This window comes from Schistocerca gregaria, chromosome 3, assembly GCF_023897955.1.
Source record: "Schistocerca gregaria isolate iqSchGreg1 chromosome 3, iqSchGreg1.2, whole genome shotgun sequence".
In the NCBI taxonomy this organism is placed as follows: Eukaryota; Metazoa; Arthropoda; class Insecta; order Orthoptera; family Acrididae; genus Schistocerca; species Schistocerca gregaria.
The window spans coordinates 953,250,458-953,277,436 of NC_064922.1; the positions used below are offsets into that span (position 1 = coordinate 953,250,458).

Genomic DNA, 26,979 nt, shown 5'->3' on the forward strand with positions numbered 1-26,979 from the left:
TCACTTTTTATCATTGGCACTTTTAACAGACATACTGTCTTTTATTCCATTACTTACCCTTTTCCTATCACCATTTTTAAATTTCTACTTCTTGTTTTTAATATGTCTTTTTCTAACAAGAAATAAAACTCGTGCATCAAAAGCTTTATAACTTGATTACATTCTGTCCAATGCTATCAAGATACATTTAATAACAACTTCTTTTTCTTTAGCCTTTATCCCGTATCAGCACAGAGTTGGCATGGTTATGGACGGATTTGGCATGGTTAATTTAAGGGGTGGCCAGTTGCTGCTCCTGTTGTCATCCTGTTAACCCCCCACCGTCTCGAAGGAATGTGTGTAGCCCAACTGTCTGCGTGCAGTGTTGTTCATGTGAAAGTGAGTATAGAATTGTGTATCTGCGACGGGTCTTGGGTACCAGCCTAGTATTCACCAAGTACGCATTCGGAGTGATTTAAAATGGAATGATCATATTAAGTTGATCGTTCGTAAAGCAGATGCCAGACTGAGATTCATTGGAAGAATCCTAAGGAAATGCAATCCGAAAACAAAGGAAGTAGGTTACAGTACACTTGAAACTTCCTGACAGATTAAAACTGTGTGCCCAACCGAGACTCGAACTCGGGACCTTTGCCTTTCGTGGGCAAGTGCTCTACCATCTGAGCTACCGAAGCACAACTCACGCTCGGTACTCACAGCTTTACTTCTGCCAGTATCTGTCTCCTACCTTCCAAACTTTATAGAAGCTCTCCTGCGAAACTTGCAGAACTAGCACTCCTGAAAGAAAGGATATTGCGGAGACATGGCTTAGCCACAGCCTGGGGGATATTTCCAGAATGATTTTCACTCTGCAGCGGAGTGTGCGCTGATATGAAACTTCCTGACAGATTAAATCTGTCAGGAAGTTTCATATCAGCGCACACTCCGCTGCAGAGTGAAAATCTCATTCTACAGTACACTTGTTCGCCCACTGCTTGAATACTGCTCAACAGTGTGGGATCCGTACCAGATAGGGTTGATAGAAGAGATAGAGAAGATCCAACGGAGAGCAGCGCGCTTCGTTACAGGATCATTTAGTAATCGCGAAAGCGTTACGGAGATGATAGATGAACTCCAGTGGAAGACTCTGCAGGAGAGACGCTCAGTAGCTCGGTACGGGCTTTTGTTAAAGTTTCGAGAACATACCTTCACCGAAGAGTCAAGCAGTATATTGCTCCCTCCTACGTATATCTCGCGAAGAGACCATGAGGATAAAATCAGAGTGATTAGAGCCCACACAGAAGCATACCGACAATCCTTCTTTCCACGAACAATACGAGACTGGAATAGAAGGGAGAACAGATAGAGGTACTCAGGGTACCCTCCGCCACACACCGTCAGGTGGGTTGCGGAGTATGGATGTAGATGTAGAAGTAGGATTTGGGAAACCACATAAAAAACACATCCAGGTTGGCTGGCACACCAACCCCATCATTAATTTGCTGGGAGAATTCGATCCACGATCGGCACATCTCCCCATCCCAGAAGAGATGCTGTAACACACACAGCAACTCAGACAGGTTGACTTTAAAAACCACTGAATAAAACAAACCTGAGCTAGTTGGAAGAGCAAAATTTTTGGGTCACCATTAGATCATAACATGACAGACTAGAGCACATCAGTACCTAAAGTCATAAATTAAATTCAATCTTCAATTGTTTCATGTTCCATGTATTATTTTGTTCTATAAATCATAATGATGCAGAATGAGTCAGTTTACATTCACATTGCTGAACATTTATAAGTGCTCCCTCTTTTTTTTTTTAAGAAAAAAAAAGAAAGAAAAAGAAACAAATGTGAGTTAGTGAATCCAACTCACTAGCTTGTATGATTCACACTAATAGAAATTCTTCTATGGAACAGAAGGAGTGATCAAGTAGAAACTTTTGCAATTTGTTTTCAGATTTTACTTTGCTGTCTGTCAGGTATTTTATATCACTAGGTAACTAATCAAAAAATTTTGTTCCAGCATTGTGCACACCTTTTGCATTAAAGACAACCTTAATGCCAAGTAATGAAAGTCATTTTCCCATCTGGATTATACACAACAAACTTCATGACGGACTAAATATACTGAGAAGCAGTAGTCAGAATGCCAACTCCTTGAACAGCTGTTTACAAGATGATCATGGGTGAGCATTCCATATTGTTCTTACAGCATGTTTTTGAGTGATGAAAACTTTCTTTCTTAAGCAATGACTTATGCCACTGATGTGCTCTACCCTATTGTTTTATCATCTACATGTGGAACCAAAAATTTTGTTCTTCCACCTAGCTCAGGTTTGTTTTATTCTCCCAGAATTACCCCAGAACAAACTGCCTGTTGCCTCCTGTCTCAGATTCTTTGGCCAACATTCGAGCTTGCAGCTGCAGGTTATACGTACATGGCACTCGGCCCCAGTCAACCACAAGCAACTGAAGGTGAAGCTTTGACAATACCAGCCACTCATGCTGGCGAAGCATCAGAAAAATCATAACACAAATGACAGCTGAAGAACCAAAACAAATGCCCACAAAAGCCTTAATAATTTCATATTACCCCAAAATATTATTCCATATGACATTAAGGAATGAAAAGTTGCTAAATATGTTAACTTGCTGATTCATCCCTCTGCAAGATTTGCAACGATTCTAAGTGAAAATGTGGCTGAAGTAATTTATTTTAGGAGTTCCACCTATGGAGAGGTTCAAAAGTGTGATGGCAAAACCCATCGAACAGAAAAAAATCTATCCGTGTAGTGTACAATGAGAAATGGCAAAGATGTAGAATGAAATTCAAGTTGTTGAACATTTTACCCACAACATATTTGAAATATGTGTGTGTGTATAAAATTTTAGGTCACATTAGAAAAAATATTTGCCAGTTTCATAAAAATAGAGAGGTACCGGTACCATCACTACAATAATAGAAATATTGGAGACTGAGAACAATACAACACCGGAACAGTCATTATGAGAAAAGTCTACATGTGCCTGTACGCAATATAGACTTGCGCCTAATTGCCTTCCAATCATTGTTATTCCAGGAAACATTTATGCCTATGCCTTTAAGAACACTGTGAGAAAAATACTAGAGGAAATCCAATCAACTCCATAAATTGTTCTTTTTTTATTATTTTAAGACGTAATCAACATTGTGATACTTATACGTAAAAGTACAAAAAAGTAAATATAGCCTCACTTTCATTCAATTTTGATATATAGTAATCATATATACTTAAACATAAGAAAAATAGTCGTTACACAAGAATAGCATTTACAATAAAAAGTCGCATGCTTCACTCTTTTTACATTCAGACACTGAATTATAAAGTACAGTAAGTTAAAACAGTTACACAAACATAATTACAATAATTATATGTTAAGAGATTAAAGGAATACCCACTTGAGAAAACTATAGAATTACAAAAAGACTGAATGGCTGTACTCGTAGTTACCATCAGTTGCCGAAATTCCTATACTGCCGACAGACACATTTAAAAGTGAGGGGAAAAAGAAAAAAACATTCCTTGCTGTCGGAGCTGTTATCAGTTCCCCATTAAGGTACTAGTGGTACCGAAATCTTGAAACAGCTTTCTAACTTTTAAATTTATCTATTGGCAGTAAAGATTAGCACGACTGCTTAGTAATCTACTGTTGTACTTACAATGAAAAATAACTCGTTTCAGAATGTACTACACTTCTCACTGGTTCGATGAAAGAACTTTCATCGTTAACCATTTTTAGTTGATTACGCATTCCTTGAAACATTTCACGGAGGAACAGTATTAACTTTTTTTAAGCAACAGTATAAATGCTGTTGTTACTACGGAAGCATCATTTACAATTAATGTGTTGAAGTCTGCTGTGCTATGAATCTCTCGATAAACGTTAACATTCGTTAATTTTAGTTTGAGTCACGAGGCAACAACTATTCCGAGAGTAATGACATATATTCTGTACAATACATTCGGTTCCATTTTATGATGGCCTACTACAATTATAGACAATGTTTCTCCCGACATCATTTCAAGCAAGCCGCTTTGTTCTGGTTTCAGAGTAGGCAACTTAAAAATTTTATAACGACATGACAACAGGGCATTGCCTGCTCGTAATGAGGCAATATATAGATTACAAATTGTTTATAGAAGTAGAGTTTTCTTTTTATCGTAAAACTTTCAGCACTGATATAACAATAAACTTAAATAACCGAACACTGTCCAGAATAGAAACTGCATTTGTTGTTTAGCGTATCTATGTTGGCAACGGTTATTTACGTCGTGTTGCCATGGTTTCAGCGTCTTGCTTAGGGGATTAGCGGTGGTCTTGTATGGTGATCGGCGCATGCTGAAAGTAATTAACTTGATAATAAATAGCCATTGTACCAGAAAGCTTACGATCAGAAGATGCATATAATCTATATCAGCTGACGGCAGTTTTCATAAGGCTTTCTTTGCAGTAAAAGTAAGTACGGTACAATACAGATTTTTCATATCACCTGTTGATATTTTAACCCTGAAAAAACTCGCTATGTTTTGCTCTAACAGTCAGTTTCAGAATTTGGAATGGGTTGAAATATGATTGTCAATATGTCCTGATGTCAACAATAATGTAAAAATATAGAAAATGGCACGAACAGAAATTTCAGGACCATCCCATCACCTGTTTGGGCATTCAGTAATGAAATGTATTCGTAAGCCGAGTAGTGAAATAATGACATAATATAGAGTTATGCCTATTTGTTTATGTCGGCGCAATAGGTGAAAATATTTACTCATTTAAGAAAACTTTTGTTTTAAATTTGCTCAAATGTTCGGTACCGGTATTTTTACAGCACTTCGATCAGCATAACGTTCGCGCATACCATAATTATCTCTCTAATGTGTTTAACAATTACTTACACAAATAATAAATTAAGTAAATAATTGAGCAGCACTTGATGTGATTTTCATCTTTATTTAGAAATGTGTGCACAATTTGATGCATGTTAATGTAGATAGGTACATTGAATGAAGGTTCTGTCTATCAGAAAATAATTCGTATTCTATATATGAAGGAGTCATCAATTCCTCAGAGCTTCCCATCTCTGTATGGTATGTTTATGCCTAAATAATCACAATTGCTGTCAGACAAAAAATAGGGAGAGCTAGGTCCAAATTAAATATGCCTGAGCCTCACACGTTAAATACAAGTAGGATGGTATTTATGTTTTGAGGACTGCTGGCACTGGTCTATTAGAAAATGGCATCTGGACACAAATACCCTAGCCTACTACTTTCTTCACATTAATTCTATTGTAAAAATTGTATGTGCCAAAGTTGATCCAAACTTAATTTTTATTACTAGATGACTAATAGCTGGCAAACAAACTCCTGAAAGGAATAATTGTAAAGCTATAAGAATTAAGAAATAGTAAATTTCTTGATGAAGCATGACACTCAGTTACAGTCGAAAGCTATACTGATTTTTATTGTTTTGCCACAGCAGATTATCTTGCAAGATGACAGACAGTGAACATACAAAATATATAGTATTATTTTAGTTTCCATGTTAACCCACAGAGAACAATCTCTGTGTCAATGCTAACCAGTTTGTTGCCTCATATAAAAGGAAATTTTACACATGTTTATAGTGACAGTTGTAATTCTAATATGAAGAAGGCCAACTACTTGCTGTATAGATTTAAACGGTATATAATTACATGAAAAAAAACCTCTATTGCTGATGGTAATGTTTTTATCATAGCACGCGCACACACATGCACATGCTTGCGCACCCCCCCCACACACATCCCTCACTCTCCCCCTCCTTTTACCTCCCCTCCCACCTGACTATGATCTGGAAGTGTGTTGTGGTCTTATCTGCAGTGAGTTGGCAAAAACTGAAAGAGGTGAAGATTGATGGTGAAAATGGGTATAATGAGGAACAAAATTACAAGAGTGAAATGTTGTTGTTGTCTTCAGTCCTGAGACTGGTTTGATGCAGCTCTCCATGCTACTCTATCCTGTGCAAGCTGCTTCATCTCCCAGTACCTACTGCAACCTACATCCTTCTGAATCTGCTTAGTGTACTGATCTCTCGGTCTCCCTCTACGATTTTTACCCTCCACGCTGCCCTCCAATGCTAAATTTGTGATCCCTTGATGCCTCAAAACATGTCCTACCAACCGATCCCTTCTTCTAGTCAAGTTGTGCCACAAACTTCTCTTCTCCCCAATCCTATTCAATACCTCCTCATTAGTTACGTGATCTATCCACCTTATCTTCAGTATTCTTCTGTAGCAAGGAGTGAAATAAGAGTCAGCTATATGGTGAGCAAGAGCAGTGGGATATATCCACAAGTCACTATTAGTTTTTGATGCTTGCATGATACTGTAAGTAGTGAGATTAGTAAGAGTTAAAATAGTTTCCTAAAAATTACTGATGTTCCACTACAACTGTAGCCTTGGCCACGTTTGATAGGTTTGTTTTCATAATGTAGGTGTGTTTGCTTTTATTATCATGCTACTGTTAAGTCTTGCTTATTGTTTCTTCCTGGGTGCTGTGAATGGCAGATGAACTGTTCAGTTTTTAAGAAGCAAGTCTGATGAGGAAAGGAATGATTCTGTGTTACAGCAGTTGTAGGCTAGAGAAACTGTACGTAACAAGATAAGACAACTTGTGGGGACAGAAAAATTGGGAGAATTAAAATTAAATTCTTGAAAAGTTATGTTTGTAGACAGCAAGGAAAGAAGAAAACTAAAGAGGTTTGTTGGAGAGAAGGAAATGACAGTGTGGTGTTGTGAGCAGATTGCAGCTAAAACTACTGAAAAACATATAATAATGCAAAGACGTTAAACTAAAGGAAAGTAAAATGTATAAAAAGAAGTTGTTCAAGCAGCTAATTTATGGAGATGAAAGATAAGCGCAAAAGAGGAAAAACAGACGCATAAAAAAATTTATTAAAATATGCAAAAAAGCATAAGGAAATATTGGTCACCATATTTATTCCAGTGAAATTTATTTGTAGAGTTTGATGATGTAGTATTCATTTATTGTGAATAATCCACTGCTGTTTAAAAAGAACAATAACATACATAATTACAAGATCAAAAGGAAAAATGACATTCATTACTCCACTTTAAGATTGTCTTCAGCACAAAAACGGGTACACAGTGCTGCAACAAAAAATTCTGATCACTTAAGTAGTGATATAAAATGCCTGACAAACAGCAAAGTAAAATTTGAAAACAAAATTAAAAAGTTTCACGTTTAGAACTCCTATTCTGTAGAAGAATCTCTGTTATAATGTGTAGAAGGTGGTAGGGGAGAATTACAAGCTCACGTCTGTATGTTTTTTTTTTTTTTTTAATTATATAAATTTTCAGCATTTGTTCATATTTACAAATTAATTTGCAACATAAACGTATAGTGACTCATCTCACGTCATTATGATTTATCATGCAAAATAATCTGTGGAGCATGTGGCTAACTATATAGACTGTGCTAGCAGCAGTAGAATACTAAATATTATGTTGATGTATATGTGTTGATTGTTCATTATATTTTAAAGAAATGATTATTTTACAGGTAAATGTTGGAATCTCGATCAGCTGTTTTCAAAATGTTACGTGATAAGGCATACAAGGACAGACAAATAAACTCATTTGTACCACCGTACAATACTGATGCTACACCTTATCAACAGACTGACTTCAGCCTTGAAGTAAGGGAAGCTTGCAAGTCTAATGCCTCCATTACTACTGGGTTGAAAATATCCAAAGCAATTTTCATTGGGGATGTAGCAGTTGGTAAAACTTGTGTGATCAACAGGTAATTATTATATTTTGAGATTTCTGTTATCATATAATAAAAAAAATAACATGCATGGCTTCAGGTTTAATTCTGATATTTGTGACAAAGTTTAATACTTAGAAAACAAGGAGAGGGAAGATGCAACTAAATGGCTAACTTTAACAGAATATTTCACTTGCCAGTTAGTTATTCCAGCAAATTTCATTAAAGCAAATTAATATAGGTAGTAAATAACTTCATATTTATGAGGAGCACTCATGAAATTTGTACCATTTGGTAGAAAAAAGATAGAAATCTCAACTTTTACACATTAATTAGTACAGTAGTACATCTCTGTATGTGATCCCCATAAGTTTATATGTTTTTTTCCCAGTGATGTCAATCTATTGTGTGACACGATTGTTGAACTACTCACCTTGGCATCACTGATGAAGTATTGCCAATACAGCTCTTCTAATAATTTCCGGGTATGCAGCCGGATCCCGTCGACATTCTGCCACGATATTTCGGCCCAGAGACGTCCGGCCATCATCAGGTGAATACACAACTACTGAAGAGCCCAGGTGCAGTCGCGGTATTTGGGCCGAAATATCGTGGCAGAATGTCAACGGGATCCGGCTGCATACCCGGAAATTATTAGAAGAACAAATACGCCGGGAAAATTTCAGAAGTCACAGCCAATACAGCTGTTCCTAAAGTTTCCAAAAGGGGAAGAAATAAGTGGGTGGATGTGGAAAGATTAAACATAGCACGGGTGTGATCAAATAGCCACAATTCTGTGGACTGTAGGAGCAGGTACATTTTCATGCATGATTTGCCCATCTTTCATGATTGTTCCGTACCTCTTCTGCTTATCTCAAGCTGCAGGTTGGTCATAAGGTACTGTTAATATTGATTGGTAATGATCTGGCCATTTCTTGCATAGTCAGTGCAGATAATTTATCTATAATTCATAAAAAAAAGACAATGTAACTTTCCCAGAAGTTGACTGTATCTTTAGTGGAGGGGAATTTTCTTTGACTGCTCCTTTCTTCCAGTTTTGGGCCTTAATGTTGAAGCCAACTTTTACCCATCATGGTCATTGTCTTCCTTTTCATTGAACGTACTCAACATTGCCATAGCTGATGCCATGTCCTACTTCATTTGAATGGACATTTAAAAATAGGGAAAAATCAGGTCAGCACTAGTCATGTGCAGTACATCACTAGGATCTTGTGCATTCTACACTAATACCAATCTTTCTTACAGTTGCTTGGGTTTGTTCATGTTTGCCATGTTGCTAGTGGAGAGCAACAGTGACAGCATTTTCATTAACTGTGAATTGTAGTGTAGCCAAATACCAGCATAATGCAGGGGTGGATAAAAATATGGAAACACCAAAAGCATGACACATTACCATGCCTAATGTGATGTAGGAAACCTGTTGGCATTCAAAACATCTTCCAGTCATCTCAGAATGGATAAATAAAGGTCCTGTATGGTTTTTATTGTTCTTCATGCAAAATTGTGGCAAGCTCAGATAATGGTGATGAAGATGGATAGCAATAGACCAAATAGTCTCAATAATTCTGCGTTGTGGCGACTGATGGCCAAGGGAAACATCACAATTCATCCTTTTGCTTACAAAATGAGTTCTTGATGATGAGAGCTGTGTGCATAGGGGCCCTGTCATCTTGGAACATAGCATCACCACTGGGGAACAAACGTTGTACCATAGGATGGACCTGATCAGTCAAAATCATCACATAATCCTTGGCAGTAATGTGAGCTTGCAGAGTAACTATGGGGCTCACAGAATACCATAATATGGCTGCCCAAATCACCACCGAACCCCCACCATGTTTGGCACATAAACTTGGCCAGAAGTTGTTGTGAAAGAAGACCCATCCAAGCAAATGACTTTCTTCCATAGCTGTATAGTTTAGGTTTTATGTCTTTGGCTCCATATTTTCCTATTACTGGCATTTGCATCACTAATGAATGGCTTTGGAATTCTAGCTTGCACTGCCATTCTTTGCTTATGGAACTTCTTCCATGTTGTTTTGGTGTTGACAGGGTTTGCAAGTGTGACATTCAGTTCTGCAGTGACTTTTGCAGCTGTCGTCCTCTTATTTTTCATCACAGTACTCTTCAATGACTGTTTATCATGATCATCTAGACGAGACCTTCCCAGCCTCCCAAAATGCCAAACTCTTAGTGTGGTTCAGGTTCATTGATGATGCCTTCATGATCTGGACTCAGTGCCAAGACACTCTATCTTCACTCCCTCCCAACCTCAGCACCTTCTCTCCCATCCACTTCACTTGGTCCTCCTCAACCCAGCATCTCACCTTCCTAGGTATTGCCCCACTCCTCTCTGATGGCTCCATCCACACCTCTGTCCACATTAAACTCACCTAGCACCAACAGTGCCTTCATTTCTACAGCTGTCATCCCTTTCACACCAAAAAGCTCTTCCATACAGCCCGACCAACAGGGTACAGTGTATCTGTAATGATAAGAACTCCCTTGCTCAGTATGCTGAGGGTCTCGCTGAGGCCTTCATGGACAGGTGCTACCCCCAGACCTATTCTGCAAACAGATCTTCCATGTCATTTCCTCTCATAAACCCACCCCCACCCCTACCCCCACCACGAACTGGCCACAAAGGTGTGCCCCCTTCGTCACCGAGTATCACGCCAGACTGGAATAGCTGAACCACATCCTTTGCCAGGGCTTTGATTACCTGTTATCAAACCCTGAAGTAATGGACATCCTGCCAGAGATACTTTCCAATCAGGAACCGAGCCATGTACGAAAGAAGCCATGCCATTTACCAGCTCTGCTGCAACAATTACACAGATGTTTATATTGGTATGACTACCAACCAGCTCTCCACCAGGAAGAATGGCTACCACCAAACTGTGGCCAAGACCAAGGTAGACCAGTCTGTGACACAACTGGCAGCATAGCATAACATGCTCTGTTTCAGTGGCTGCTTCACTACCCGAAGCGTCTGGATCTTCCCCTCCACCACCTTCTTTTCTGAACTGCCCAGAAGTTAGTCAATATTGTCACACATTTAAAGAGCGTCCAATCATATAAGCAGGAGTACTGTGTATCTCAGTGTTATGGTAGCATAAGAATTACTCCATTAAATTTTGGGAGTGCTCCTGCCATAAACTTTGTTTCTTCCTTACAACACGTTTTCTGCCTTGGTAATTATCCTGACCTCATCCTACAGGAATGTACTGTCCCCACATCTTCCACCCAACAGTTTCCACCCCCTCTGTCCTATCATCTCCTTTCCATTCTCATCTCCCAGCCTCTTTATTTCCTACGATCTGCCAATGCACCTGCCCATCTTTCCCTGCTCCTCTTCTTTTCACTCATTTTTCCCCACCTCCCTGCACCACAACCTCCTGACACTGTGCCTGTTGGCACTATAGTCCTTCCACACTCTGCCAGACAGCATTCCTCTGTGTCCCCACCTGTATACTACTGTCCCTTCCCCATCCCCTCCAGACTGCTGTTGCTATCCCACAATAGTTACATTCTGACTGAGCTGCTGGAGTTAGTGCTCATGTGTGCATGAAGTGCTCTCACTTGTGGACATGAATGGTGTGTGTTTCTCTGTGGCTGAAAGCTTTGTGTAAGTGTCCTTTAATTGTGCTTGAAGAGCTCTCTGCGCATGCATAATAAATGGGAGGAGAGTGTAGGAATGTTCATTGCTTGCTTGGCCTATAAGAATTCAGTTGACATGGAGCACTTCTCAGGAGCAGTCGAAATATTCTTTGTGAGAGAATTTTACAGAAACAGTGATTTGGTGACTGCAGCATGGAGAAAATTTTGCAGTGGTCATGGATTGCATAATGTAAATGATGCTCCAAGTGTTCCCTGTATCCAGAAAGGGATCAAAATATTTGAGGAAACCAGTTCAACACTGGTCACACTGAAGTCCGAGCACCCAAGGTCATCAGGATTGGGTGAATCCATTTAAAGTGTAAATCTATCTTCTCATGATGATCCTAAGCATGCAAGTTCTTTGAATGTGTATAGATCATCACTGCACCAAAGTCTGCAAAAAGACCTTAAGCTGCACCCTTAAAAAATCCAATTAGTGCAAGAATTAAAGCCTCAGGATACTAGACATTACTGATGTGACTGAGTGCCTTTCATTTGATAACGCATTGTTTACTGATTAGGCTGATTTTCACCTGAAAAGTCACATCAGTAAGCAAAATTGCCACTAGTTGAATGCAACGATTCATAAACAGAAAGAAGCATGAGAAACCCCTTTATTCACCAACAGTTACTGCATGGGTTGTGATGTCAGCTCGAGGAATAACTGGACGTACTTTTCTGAGGACGACAGCAGTTGAGCAGTTACAGTGGATTTGGGAAGTTTTGTGACAATGTTTTTGTGCCCGGATTGCAAAATTTTTCCCATTATAACCAATGAGTAAGATTTCAGTAAGAAGCAGCCACAGAACACACACATGCAATGTGTCTATACTGAGAGTTTATGAAATATTCACTTACAAATTGATCTCTGGGAGAGGTGCATAAATTGGCTCCCACACAGTCCAGATTTCAGCCCCATGGATTTTTTTCTTATGAGGATATCTCAGATCTAAGGTGTTTGTCAACAGTCCGACTTCTCTGGAGCAATTGAAAGAAAATATCTGTAGTGCAGTGCCAGCCATCCCAGTGTCTACATGCCAAAATGCAAAATTTTGTTCATTGTCTAAATGAGTGCCACAAGCATTTTGAATTGCATTTAAATGATATTATTTTTAAGAAGTAAATTCCTAAACTGTATATTTCAATAATAAATAAAGATTTTATTGATATACTTCAACCTCTAATTTATTTTGACACATAAAATATGAACTTTGTTCTGAGACACCATTGTTTTCAAAAACTGAATATATTTTACTTATTCATTTTCTTCAAAAGAAAAGCAAAGAGAGGCTGCACCAAAGTTTATCGACATTGTCACACGTTAAATGAGCATGAACTCGTGTAAACTGGATTAATGTGTCTCTTGATGTTTAGGTAGCATAAGAATTAATTCATTAAATTTCAGAAGTGCTCCCACCATAAACTTTGTCTCTTCTTTACAACATATTTTCTGCTCCGGTAATTATCCAGGCCTCAACCTACAGTAACATACAGTCCCCAAATCTTCCACCCAACAGTTTCTACCCCCCTCTGCCCTATCATCTCCTTTCCATTCTCATCTCCCAGCTTCTTTATTTTTCATCCTCTACCAACGCAACTGCCTGTCTGTCTCCTTTCCACTATTCCATGATTTGTCTAGGTTGAAACCACTATCTTTGTTAATTTAATTCTTTGTCAAATGAATTTAAACTGCTTGCTTTAACAAACTCATAAAAAATATAACTACAGTGCAACTAGTATTGACACATCAATGCCTCAGCATGGATCAACCACTTTGCCACAAGTTCAGCTTATGCATATTTTTGCCAGCAATCGACATGTCTGGCACTTGTATTTTCTGTGGTTTAAAATGATGGAACAAGTACTGCAGCTTCAGACTGACAGCTCGCCCTGAAGATAACCCAGATGTACTTGACTGAATTGTTAGAAGAAGAAGAAATAAAGTTTATGCAGCTACACTCATGAAGTTTAATCTTCGGGAGTAATGTATTTTGCAAAGAATATTTCTGTGATTACCACATCTGAGGGACCTGAAAGCCAGGATCCAGAACGCACTGAACATCTTGAAAGTGCCTTAGTCACAGGTCTTGGGGAACAGACAGAATGTGTCTGCCCCATTTGTATTAGGCTTTCATGAGGTTGTAGCTACACTATGGGTGTGCTGTGTATGGATCAGTGAGGCCTTCATATCTGAAGATTTTTGGTAACATCCATCTTGAGGGCATTAGGCTGGTCATGGGTGCCTATAGGACTTGCCTCATACGTAGTCTCTGTGCTGAGGCTAGGGACGCACCACTCACCATTGAGTGGCAGCTTTTCATGGTATGTCAGACTTGTAAATTCCTCAGTGCTCCAAATTCACCAGGGTATCATACTGTTGCTCATCTCTCTCTCTCAAATGTGTTTGCTCCAGTTGTCCACAAGTGACAGGGCATTTTTAATTCATGTGCAGTACATGCTGGAGTCACTTGGTGTGGAGCACATGCAAACCCAAATCCAGGGTTTTAACTGCCTTCCACCCTAGTTGCTGCAAAGGCCCACAGTAATTTTACATTTAGTGCAGCTCAGGAGAGGCTGCATTCCTGCGTGTTTTTAATACATTACTTCATGATACTTTAACCCTTTGAGTTCAAATATGTAAAAAATAAGTAAACTTCTAATAATTTTCACAAAAGTCGCATTTATTAGTGTCATAAGCGATGAATACAATAATTTTAAAAAATATATAAAAAATTAGTTTTTTAGTAAACGTAGTTTCACTGCCACACCACAGGGGCACATGATCTTCAGCCATTTATAATTTCGAGTGATATTTTTTAAAGCAATTTTGGACTTTCTCCAGGCACAATTCTGCATTACACACGTTGCTGTGCCATTTTGCTCTGTGAGGTTGAGCTTTTGGGCTGCAGTGTGCACAATGACGAGATCCTCCTTGTATTGGCATGTGTTCAGACTTGGTTTCTCTCAGTCCTTGAGGCACCGTCTTTACGAATTTGTTTGCATTTGAATCTTGCGTGTTCTTCATGGTGTACCATGTGTTGTGCCATTAAGTTCATGGACCACCGCAATCTGGAACTCCTTCAAAGACATTGCTGCCCCGTCACTCCTTTCTTGGAACAACAAAAATGCATTTACAATGCAGACATCCAGCATATGCCAAAAAATTCTAAGCCACCAACTTTTACTTTTCGTGTCAATGTATTTTCCTGGAATGTGTACCGCAGAGACAGGCTGGACAGTGAAGGGGGAGGCGTGTTTAGAGCGGTAAGAAGTGCAATAGTATTGAAGGAAATTCACGGAGATCCGAATTGTGAAATGATTTGGGTGAAGGTCACGGTTAAAGCAGGCTCAGACATGGTAATTGGATGTCTCTATAGGCCCCCGGGCTCAGCAGCTGTTGTGGCTGAGCACCTGAAGAATAATTTGGAAAATATTTCGAGTAGATTTCCCCACCATGTTATAGTTCTGGGTGGAGATTTTAATTTGCCGGATATAGACTGGGAGACTCAAACGTTCATAACGGGTGGCAGGGAAAAAGAATCCAGTGAAATTTTTTAAAGTGCTTTATCTGAAAACTACCTTGAGCAGTTAAACAGAGAACCAACTCATAGCGATAACATATTAGACCTTCTGGTGACAAACAGACCTGAACTATTTGAAACAGTTAACGCAGAACAGGAAATCAGTGATCGTAAAGAGGTTACTGCATCAATGATTTCTGCCGTAAATAGAAATTAAAAAAGGTAGGAAGATTTTTCTGTTTAGCAAAAGTGACAAAAAGCAGATTACAGAGTACCCGATGGCTCAACACAAAAGTTTTGTCTCAAGTACAGATAGTGTTGAGGATCAGTGGACAAAGTTCAAAACCATCGTACAATATGTGTTAGATGAGTATGTGCCAAGCAAGGTCGTAAGAGATGGAAAAGAGCCATCGTGGTACAACAACCGAGTTAGAAAACTGCTGCGGAAGCAAAGGGAACTTCACAGCAAGCATAAACATAGCCAAAGCCTTGCAGACAAACAAAAATTACGCGAAGCGAAATGTAGTGTGAGGTGGGCTATGCGAGAGGCGTTCAATGAATTTGAAAGTAAAGTTCTATGTACTGACTTGGCAGAAAATCCTAAGAAATTTTGGTCCTATGTCAAAGCGGTAGGTGGATCAAAACAAAATGTCCAGACACTCTGTGACCAAAATGGTACTGAAACAGAGGATGACAGACTAAAGGCCGAAATACTAAATGTCTTCTTCCAAAGCTGTTTCACAGAGGAAGACTGCACTGTAGTTCCTTCTCTAGATTGTCGCACAGATGACAAAATGGTAGATATCGAAATAGACGACAGAGGGATAGAGAAACAATTAAAATCGCTCAAAAGAGGAAAGGCCGCTGGACCTGATGGGATACCAGTTCGATTTTACACAGAGTACGTGAAGGAACTTGCCCCCCTTCTTGCAGCGGTGTACCGTAGGTCTCTAGAAAAGCGAAGCGTTCCGAAGGATTGGAAAAGGGCACAGGTCATCCTCGTTTTCAAGAAGGGACGTCAAACAGATGTGCACAACTATAGACGTATATCTCTAATGTCGATCAGTTGTAGAATTTGGAACACGTATTATGTTCGAGTATAATGACTTTTCTGGAGACTAGAAATCTACTCTGTAGGAATCAGCATGGGTTTCGAAAAAAAAAAAACGGTCGTGTGAAACCCAGCTCGTGCTATTCGTCCACGAGACTCAGAGGGCCATAGACACAGGTTCCCAGGTAGATGCCGTGTTTCTTGACTTCCGCAAGGCGTTTGACACAGTTCCCCACAATCGTTTAATGAACAAAGTAAGAGCATACGGACTATCAGACCAATTGTGTGATTGGATTGAGGAGTTCCTAGATAACAGAACACAGCATGTCCTTCTCAATGGAGAGAAGTCTTCCGAAGTAAGAGTGATTTCAGGTGTGCCGCAGGGGAGTGTCATAGGACCGTTGCTATTCACAATATACATAAATGACCTGGTGGATGATATCGGAAGTTCACTGAGGCTTTTTGCAGATGATGCTGTGGTGTATCGAGAGGTTGCAACAATGAAAATTTGTACTGAAATGCAGGAGGATCTGCAGTGAATTGATGCATGGTGCAGGGAATTTCAATTGAATCTCAATGTAGACAACTGTAATGTGCTGCGAATACATAGAAAGATAGATCCCTTATCATTTTGCTACAAAATAGCAGGTCAGCAACTGGAAGCAGTTAATTCCATAAATTATCTGGGAGTGGCATTTGGAGTGATTTAAAATGGAATGATCATATAAAGTTGATCGTCGGTAAAGCAGTGTCAGACTGAGATTCATTTGAAGAATCCTAAGGAAATGCAATCCGAAAACTAAGGAAGTAGGTTACAGTACACTTGTTCGCCCACTGCTTGAATACTGCTCAACAGTGTGGGATCCGTACCATATAGGGTTGATAGAAGAGATAGAGAAGATCCAACGGAGAGCAGCTCGCTTCGTTACAGGATCATTTAGTAATCGCGAAAGCGTTACGGAGATGATAGATAAACTCCAAAGCGACCATGAGGATAAAATCAGAGTGATTAGAGCCCACACAGAAGCATACCGACAATCCTTCTTTCACGAACAATATGAGACTGGAATAGAAGAGAGAACCGATAGAGGTATTCAGGGTACCCTCTGCCACACACCGTCAAGTGGCTTGCGGAGTATGGATGTAGATGTAGATGTAGAAACTCTCATACAGATTTTGCCGTGTCTGTTTTATTGACGTATCCCATATGCATTTTGTACTGTTTCACAAGTATGGGGCATGAGATCTCAATTTCTGCCCCATATTTTTGTTTTTGAGACACTGTTGTTGACTACCTTGAATTATGAAAATTAGACAGATATAATATTCCCTTCCTGTCCTTCCATATAAATGCAGACATGCCTCCTGTGCATCTGTAGTCATATTCACAACACTGAAGATGTTTTACAGGCTCCAAATCTTTGGGCAAGTCCTTTTGACCTCATTTCACTGCCCCGCAGGCATACACACCATGATTATGAAGATTTTTCATTAGGCTAACAGAAGTGAAAAAACTGTAAAAATATATCCGTAATATTTGTTCACCAGTTTCTGAGTAAATTCCTCCCCTACCCTTTCACCCATTTGTTTTTCTGGACACTTAACAGTTTTCGTTTACAGACTGATATTCAGTAGGTTTGTAGGAATTTAAGAAAGCCCTAGCTAGCATATAGCTAGCTAGCATATAGCTATATAGGGGACAAAGTTTATATATCTTATCAAAGTTGTCACTTCCATGTTGTGGCTGGCAGTTGTTATAATTGATGTGGAGGTTTGATAAGTACCAAATGAAACCATTTTGAGACATTTTCAATTAAATATATTTGTCTCGTAGTACAGGGTCTGAGGACCAGTATCTTTGTAGTTTGGAAGAACTTTTACTCCCATTAGTGCGTTAAGTGTAAGGAAGATCTTCATTTCCTCTTCCATTGCAGGTGAAAAATTGGTATCCCTTCCTTTTTTTGGTGGTGTACAAATTAGTCTGTTACACAAATTTCAAAATAAAATTTCTCTGGAAGCAAGCTTAGAACAGGAGAGTCACAGATGTCATCAATATTTGATCCAAATTCTGCAGAGCAGTCACACATAATAGGTGATTTGTATGACGTACGACACATTGTTTGTGACTTTATTACTATGGCATCTTCCTCATTAGTGTCACCATCACTATCCTCATCAACTCCATTGTCAGTGAGTAATTCAGAACGTGGCAAAGGTGCTGAAGTACGTGACTGTGTGGACCACTCAGAGAACCATCATCCACAGAGTCACTCTCTGCCCCAAATACATCAGAATCTACACCTCACATAATTTCGTCTAAAATACCGATTATGAGGTCATGAGTGTCACCTTGATACTTCCACGAAATCATAATGCCTAAAACAAATAAAAGTGCTCCTTGAAAAGCAACAAACCTATCACTAGATGTAATAATTTCATGTTACAGTACAAAATGTATGGAACCGCTTACTGTCCTAGTGGTTTCAGACGGAAATCACCAATAAAACCAATGCCACAAATTGAAATTTACATTAAAAAAATTTCAAGCATACTTACATTCACTGTCAGTTACCTCCTCAATATGATCAGTACACTTGAAGTAAATTATATCATAAATTATAGCACAAAGATTAGCAAAAACAAATCACCAACAACCGTTAGCAAGAACTGGGTACCATCTGTTCCCGTGAAAGCTCTTAGTCACTGGTTAGAAGAAGGAGAGTCATAAAAGTTCGTCAGCACGCCACTAGATGTCTCTGTTTTGCACTAGCACTTGTGGTTCCACACAAATGCCACTGGTCCTTCCGAACAGAATTAATGAAATGGTTGTTTCCGGCAAAAACCACTGGTACTCAAAGGGTTAACTGAGCATCACAACTCTGTAGCTGTATTTTTGTATGCGTCTAAACAGGGAGATTCCATTGGTTGCTTCATAGTTTTCCCTGATCGCAGCCTCAAGATACAACTGTGTCAAGACTTTATTGTCTTCATTGTGGGATTATACACAACTTTCAGCACTGGAGCAGATGAGATGTGTTGAGAGTGCTAAATTCCTCGTCTGTTCTGACTGCCTGAGTTTCCTTCACTCTCTACAACACTTGTACCCAGCAGATAAAATAGTCAAGAATACCTAGGATGCCCCCCTTCATCTACAAAGGCTGGGCAAGGAGGTATCTTTCTGTTGGGTGTCAGGCCACATGGGTGGGTTGAGATCCTCCTTGCTCGCTTTCACATAGGGCACAGTCCTCGTGGCTTCTTGTTCGGTGAGAGGACTCGCCAATGTGCAGTGCTAGTGGTTTACAGACCACAAAGCACCACATTTTACTAGACTGTTTTAGTTTCAGCAGCTCATTTACCAATTGATTTGTTCTCTATTTTAGTTGACAATGAAACAAAAGTGGCATGACTTTAACATTTTGTGAATTGTCCTACTTGTTCCCTAAAACATTGCAGCTATGTTTTTAATCATTGGGCTAACTATCCACATTTTTTGTAATATTCCTGTGAATCTGTTTTAGTTTTCCTCATATCTTACTTAGATTTACTTAACAGTTTTAGAACATCTAAACAATGCTAACATTGTCATCCATGATGTGAGCTAGTGTGATTGTACAGGTGATCATGAGTGAGATTGGGGAAGAGTGAATGTGATTTTATCTCAGATTGCTCTTTATGTCTTTTCTCTCATTTCCTCCATTTTAACTACATTCATGGCCTACTAATTTCATATGAGAACTGAAAATCTTGTTGTTGAGCACCCCTAAAACACACACACACACACACACACACACACACACACACACACAAACACAAACACACTTCGTTACGTGAAGAATCACTCTCCAAAAACTAGTGGCGTGTTCTTTAAATATAAAATTTGATTTCTCACACATTTTGTGAATTGTGTGTTGCTTTTAAGAAGGGTAGTGTATAAAAACGAAAGATAAATAATATTTAGTAAAATGTACTCTATTGTTTTCTGGAAATGGTAATATAATTTATTACTGATAACAAGTGCCGGCTTCTTTCATTTGTGAGGGCACAATTTTCATTGCTTTTGTAGGCTATCTTCATCATTTTTTGAAAATCAAAACATCTTCAGCTTCAGCCCTGAGCTGGTAAATTTCAAATTAGCAAACATAACTAGCAATCTTAGCTTCTTGTTGTTGTGATGGTCTCCAATCTGAAAACTGATTGGATACAGCTCTCCAAGCTAGTGTGTCCTGTGCAAGCCTCTTCATCTCCACATAACTACCCAACCTATATCCATTTGAAGTTGCTGACGGGATTCAACCCTTGGTCTCCCTCTTTTTGTCCCCATCCCCCGACCTCCATGCCTCAGACCATTGAACATATAACCCAGCATAGAAGTAGTTAAGGAGAAACAGAACAACAGAAACTTGGCAGAATTTCTTCAAATTTCAGAAACAATCCTCGAAAGATATTAGAAGAGTCAAAAGGGCATACGACAAAAGTAGACTAAATAAAATCGAAGAAGAGTTCAAGAGAAATAACATGAGAAATTTCTACAGAATATTGAGAGAGAACACAGAGGTTTATCATCCTTCAAATATCTGCTTCAAAAGAAGAGGTGATTTTCTAGAAATAATTAGTAAAGAAAACTGGAATTTTTTTAAAAAAAATCCTTGATAAACTTATCAACTACAACAAACCTAAAGAAAAATTACACTTCATGAAAAAAGTACCAAATCCATATCCAAAACTGCCTGCAATCACAGAGGTAGAGGAGGTCATAAAATAACTAAAATGAACAGATCCCCAGGAGAAGACTGCATTATCTCCAAAGCCATGATACAGTGCCATTAAAAATTAATCAGTGTTCTAACAGTGTCTTATGGTTTTGGTTTATCGTCTACTCATCATGCAGCACTGGCTCAAAACAGCATATTAAGGTGCTGATATACCACACAGATGTGAGATGATCATCGGCTGTGACATTGTCATTATACTGCACCTGGTCCCTCGATGTTTGGATGGCATGAGAGGAGAGAATTTATCTGAGATAACTTTTGGAATCAGTATAAGGGAAAGTGGAGGAATGTATATGTGTTCAGGGAAATGTGACAAAGCGAAATTGTTAGCTGAGTAGTAGGAGTTGGAATAAGGTAGCACAGCTATCTTGCTGGAAGTTGATAAGCTGGTGTATTGAGAACACTGGCTGTTGTACAGTTGCAAAGTTTGTAATTTAAACAGCAACTAGCTTCATATATAGTTTTAAAAAGTTTATTTAAATCGGACCATTACAGGTTTCAGAATTTTTAAAAATTCGTCTTCAAGTGCTTTCTACTGGGGCCTTGATTTGTACTCATTTACTGTTTTGGGTGAACTAAGACAAGCAAAACATTTTTCATTCACAATTTGATAAACTTACAAGAGATTTTTTATTCTTCTTTTCCCTTTTTCACAGAAAAATCAAGATATGATTTTCAAGTCAATGAAACATTAAATGTGGCAAAAACTTATATGGTGTATTATGCTTTTAAAATTAACACATTTTTTTCACTTGCACTATGTGAGTGCTGTTTAATTCTCGGGAAAGTGCTTTAACATGAATTATTTTATGTTTTATGACAGCACACATGCTCACCATTTACAAAATGTTGTCTAGCTTCACCTGAGTGACATAGACAATAGTTTCAAAGATGTTAGACTAGTAAAGAGTGTTTAGTCACAGTAAAATAAGTCTTTGCTAGAGCGATGACATTAATTTCAAAAGTCAAACGGAGGATTAAAACTTTGCACTATAAATACAAAATGGCATTCTATTGAATGGGCAAGATTACAAAAACAAATATTATACCGAGTAATTATAATTAAAGTTAAGCTTCAAACCACTGTAAAATAACACAACTGGTCAGAATGACATCAAATTGCAACCAAATATTATTGGAGAAGTGGGAAAACATATGGCAGAAGAAATATAAAGAGTTACAAAATATAGCAGTAGATGGCACTGTAAACATAATAATTTAATAGTGGTCGACTACAAATGACAAATGAATCATACAACAACACTTAAGGTGTATGTCTGACATTAAAACAAACTATACTACTCAGTGTTTGTATTAACATGATTCACTTTGTCCATCACACTTAACATAGCGTAGACGAGGAACTGTCTGCTAGACATGCCCAATGTAAAACTGACTGGGCACGGCCCGTGCTGCCTGAGTTGTTCTTGTTCCGCCGGCAGAGGGCGCGGCCGAATTCTCACGTGCCCTCTGGTGAACAGACCATTACTTGCGGCAACTACTGTCCGTGACGCGCCGTGCCGATGTGCACCTCCCGCGATCTTTCTGGTGGCTACTGCACTCCTCCTCCTTCGGGGGTTGAAACCACTGTGATCCACTGCATCGGAAGGTGGAGCATCGTGCAGTAGCGATGACCTCCACGCCCATTGGAATGCTGTAGTCTGGGGGGGGGGGGGGGGATCTGCCAACCCTTGAACCGGAACCTTCAAATACGGTTAGAAGTGACCCACATGAAGAGGCCCCCGTCATCCCACCACCGGAGCCCGGGACAGAACGGGCGACAAGCTGATGAACTCCGGAGCCCGTTCCATCTTGGGAGGGGCAAGATCCAATGGCGCGGATGATGGGGAAGGCACGACCACAGGTGAACCAGACTCCTGAGAAACCGGGACTCCGAGGGGGGCCAGCTCTTGCCGGGGCATCTCTAATGATGGCGATGCCGGAGCTGTGGGCCGTCAAGGCTGAGAACCCTCACAGTGTGGTGGAGTCACAGGTGCGAGAGTGGTAGCGTCCCCTGAGAAAACAACACGGGTGCCGGCAATGGGGAAGCCGGCACCCGAGGGGTCGGAGGGTGGGTGCCCAAACGTGGACGTAGCTGATTTTGGTCACGACATACCTCCCGGTCCCCCGCCTGCAAGGTATAGAGCTGGCGGCCATTGCGGTGCAGGACCACCGCCGGTATCCAACGTGATTGTGACCAAACCCATGTGTCTAGACCGACATACCCAGTGGAAAGCCAGGTACCCCGTTTTATGAAGACTGCCAAGGACCAGCCCGGAGGAGGTGCAGCGGAGTCCTAGGTTGGCGCCCGTGAAAGAGCTCTGCGGGGCTGCATTCTCTGTCGGTGTGGTCCGGTATGCCGTCAGGAAAAAGTCAACATCTTCTCCACAGGAAATTCATGCACATACTTTTTCATCTGCATCTTAAATGTGCGCACCATGCTCTCGGCTTCCCCATTCGATTGTGGATGAAAGGGGGGAGAGCAAACGTGCTGAATACTGAAGCACCTACAAAAATCCTGGAAGGTGTGCGAAATAAACTGAGGTCCATTGTCCGATAGCAGGGTGACTGGCAGACCTTCCACAGAAAAGATTTTTGCGAGTGCCTGGATTGCAACTTCTGATGTGGTTGAAGAGCAGCGAACCACATATGGGAATCAGGAATGAGCAACAATGACAATGAGCCAAAAGCCATTGAGAAACGGGCCCGCAAAATCTATGTTAACACGTTTCCATGCCTGGGACGCAGGCGTCTATGAAGAGAACGCTGATCTGGGAGACGCCTGTTGGCTTGCACACTGGGAACAGGCAGTCACCAAGTGCTCAATTTCTCTGTCAATACCGGGCCAGTACATATGTCTCCGAGCAAAGGTTTTAGTACGGGAACCCCCAGTGCACCTCATGTAATAACGTGAGGACCTCCCTTCACAAACTTGCAGGAACAACCACACGAGGAGCTGTTATCATCAGTAGCCAGAAGGAGAACTCCTTTCATGACTGAGAGGCAGTCTCGTTAACAAAATAATTACAAAGAGGGTCCGAGGCCCGGCCTGGAGGTCGGGATGACCACCCCTGCTGTACGAGGCAAACTACTTTCTGGAGAGCTGGGTCAGCTAGAACTAGTGATCGGATAGTCATCAAATGCTTGGTGGGACGCCACATCCAAATGAAAACACATAATCTTCTCTTGATCGAACTTAGGCTCAGGGCCCCACTGGAAGATGGGAAAGAGTGTCGGCATTGGCATGCTGTCCGGTAGGGCGAAAATGAATCTCATAATGGTACTTAAAGAGGAACAAGGCCCAGCGCTGCAGTCTGTGGGCCTCCCTATCTGGAATCTGAGAGGTGGTGCCAAATAAAGATATTAATGGCTTATGGTCAGTGATTAACTGCAACTTCGTGGCGTACAAAAAAGGGTGAAACTGGGCAAAGGCGTAGACAATGGCCAGAGCCTCTTTTTCCACCTGGGAGTAATGGGCGTGCGCGCGACTAAGAGTTTTAGATGCAAATGCCAGTGGCTGCTCGAAGCCATCCGTGTTGAGATGGTCCAGGACCACTCCCACCCCATACTGTGAAGCATCCGTAGCCAGGACCAAAGGCTTATTGGGGTCAAAATTAGCCAAACAAGGTGCTGACATGAGGAGGCCCTTCAATGAGGTGCATGCAGGCAACCAATCAAAAGGAACACCCTTGCGCAGAAGGCAGTACAGGGGGCGGGCTATGGTGGAAGCCCTGGGAATGAACTGGTGGTAATAGGCAATCTTGCCTAAAAAGGCTTGTAACTCCTTCAGCGAAGCGGGCCGCGGCAGGTCGATGATACCTCGGACCAAACTTCCTAGTGGCTGGATGCCGTGCCGAGAGATGATGTAGCGCACATACTCAATGGACAGTTGGAAGAAGTTCGACTTATGCAGGTTGCAACGCAAGCCCACAGACCTGAATTTGAGAAAGAGGGTTTGAAGGTTGTGCAAGTGTTCCTTCGTGTTGCGGACTGTCACAATTATGTCGTCCAGGTAATTAATACAATGAGGGATTGACGATGTGACGTGCTCAAGATAACGCTGAAATATCGCTGGTGCACTGGATATTCTGAAGGCCAACCTCAAGTATTGGTAAAGGCCAAAAGGGGTGTTGACGACCGCCAGCCGTTTGAAACCCTCATCAAGTGGTATCTGATGATAAGCCTCCAAAAGATCGAGTTTCGAAAAATATTGGCCTCCCGCCATGTCGGAGAACAATACATCAGAATGAGGCAAGGGATAGGTGTCCACCACCAATTGGGAATTAATGGTAGCCTTGAAATCACCACAAAGACGTAATTTTCCCGAGGGTTTCCTGGCAATAACAAGGGGCAAAGCCCACTCACTAGAAGAAATAGGAAGAACGACCCTGAGGGCTGTCAGACGGTCTAGCTCTGCTTTTACCTGATGGCGGAGAGCCAAGGGGATTTGCCTCACGCGTAGAAAATGCAGGCGAGCCGACACCTTCAACGTTAAGTCTGAAACATCCCCCAGGCCCTCCTGAAAGATATCCTTAAAGTCAGAGGTCCAAGATTCCAATGATTGATAGGGAACGTCTTCGAAGACCAACAATATGGTGTCTGTGATAGAAAAACCGAAAACTTGAAAGGTATCCAATCCAAAAAGGTTAGCGAAGCTCACATCACTGACAACAATAAAAGTAAGAGGCCGAGTGACTGGTAAGTAACAGTAGGGGAATGAACTGTTAATCATAACTGCGGAGACGCCGGTAAACTGGTGCCAACGGGGGCGACCCAAAGTTGGAGTACATTTGTGCATTCAACAATTAAACTGCCATGCCTGTGTCTACTTGCAGTTGTAATCGGCATGACCGAACCGGCAACTTAAACAGTTTGTGTGTCAATGCGTCTGGAGCCTGGCCCGATGAAACTTCCTGAAGGTCAACATCTGTGTCCTCTGAACCTGCTCCCTTCGACTCTTTTGAGGCTGAGCAGCAAACTTTAGGAATGTGTCCTTCTTTATTACATTTGCGACAAACAACCCAACACTGGGGGTACTCTGTCAGATCGTAATGTATATAGCACGACGCACAGGACGGTAACAGGGGCCGGCGGCTGTAACGACCAGATCGTACCGCTCGCACGTCTTCCACACGGACGTGGCCGCGCTGCCCTGAACCACCACAACGTTGCAACACGCTTCTAACTGTTGACTTGCGGCGTGAGAGACTTCATATGATTGAGCAATGGACAGGACTTCCTCAAGGGAAGAGTCTTCCAACTGCAGGCCCCGTTGCCGGACCTCCCTATCAGGGGCCGAACGAACAATGACGTCGCGCACCATAACGTGGGCATACGACTCTCGCGACTGCTCCATGACAAAATGACACTTGCGACTAAGACCGTGCAGGGTAGCGGCCGACGCCCAGTACGACTGATGGGGCTGTTTCTTGCATTGATAGAACTCGCCCCCAGCCGCCACAACATGCGTGCGATGGCGATAATATGAAGACAGCAATGAACACAATGCGTCAAAAGACAAGGACGAGGGTTCCTGCAACGCCGCTAGCTGCCGCAAAACTTGATACAGCGAGGGAGATATCCAAGACGAGAACAGAGCACGACATACCTCCGCATTGGCAACATGAAATGCCTGAAAATGCTGCCAAAGGCGATGTTCATATGCATCCCAATCCTCCGCCGTCTCGTCATACGAGGGAAAGGGAGGAAGGAATGGCGCTGGAGCAGACTGTGTGGAGAGCAACGCCGGAAGCGCTTGTTTCGTGGTTGCCATGAGCTCCGTCTGCTGCTCAACCAAAACCCACACTAATTCCTCCAGGCCGTGGATAAGCTGCGAACCCGGAAAAACGTCGCAACACGTGAAAGAACGACCCTATTCGTCGCCAATTGTGTTTTAACATGATTCACGTTGTCTGTAGCACTTCACATAGTGTAGACCGGGAACTCTCTGCTAGGCATGCCCATGCCCGATGTAAAACTGACTGGGCATGGCCCATGCTGCCTGAGTTGTTGTTCCGCTGGCAGAGGGCGCGGCCGAATTCTCGCATGCCCTCTGGTGGACGGGACTTTACTTGCGGCAACTACTGTCCGTGACGCACCGTGCCAATGTTCACCTCCCGCGATCTTTCTGGTGGCTACTGCAGTATGCATGGGTGTACAG

The 26,979-nt window shown here is 41.2% G+C and overlaps 1 protein-coding gene across 1 annotated transcript in view; it reads left to right on the forward strand.

Moving 5' to 3' along the window:
- Nucleotides 1–4,320: 4,320 nt before the first annotated feature.
- The window catches only part of LOC126355926 (ras-related protein Rab-34-like), a 113,349-nt gene continuing 90,690 nt past the window's right edge, over nt 4,321–26,979 (forward strand). The window contains exons 1-2 of the mRNA XM_050006488.1: nt 4,321–4,483; nt 7,588–7,830. Of these exons, the coding sequence (XP_049862445.1) occupies nt 7,592–7,830 (239 nt within the window). The 5' untranslated portion in view covers nt 4,321–4,483; nt 7,588–7,591. The remainder of the gene's footprint in view (nt 4,484–7,587; nt 7,831–26,979) is intronic.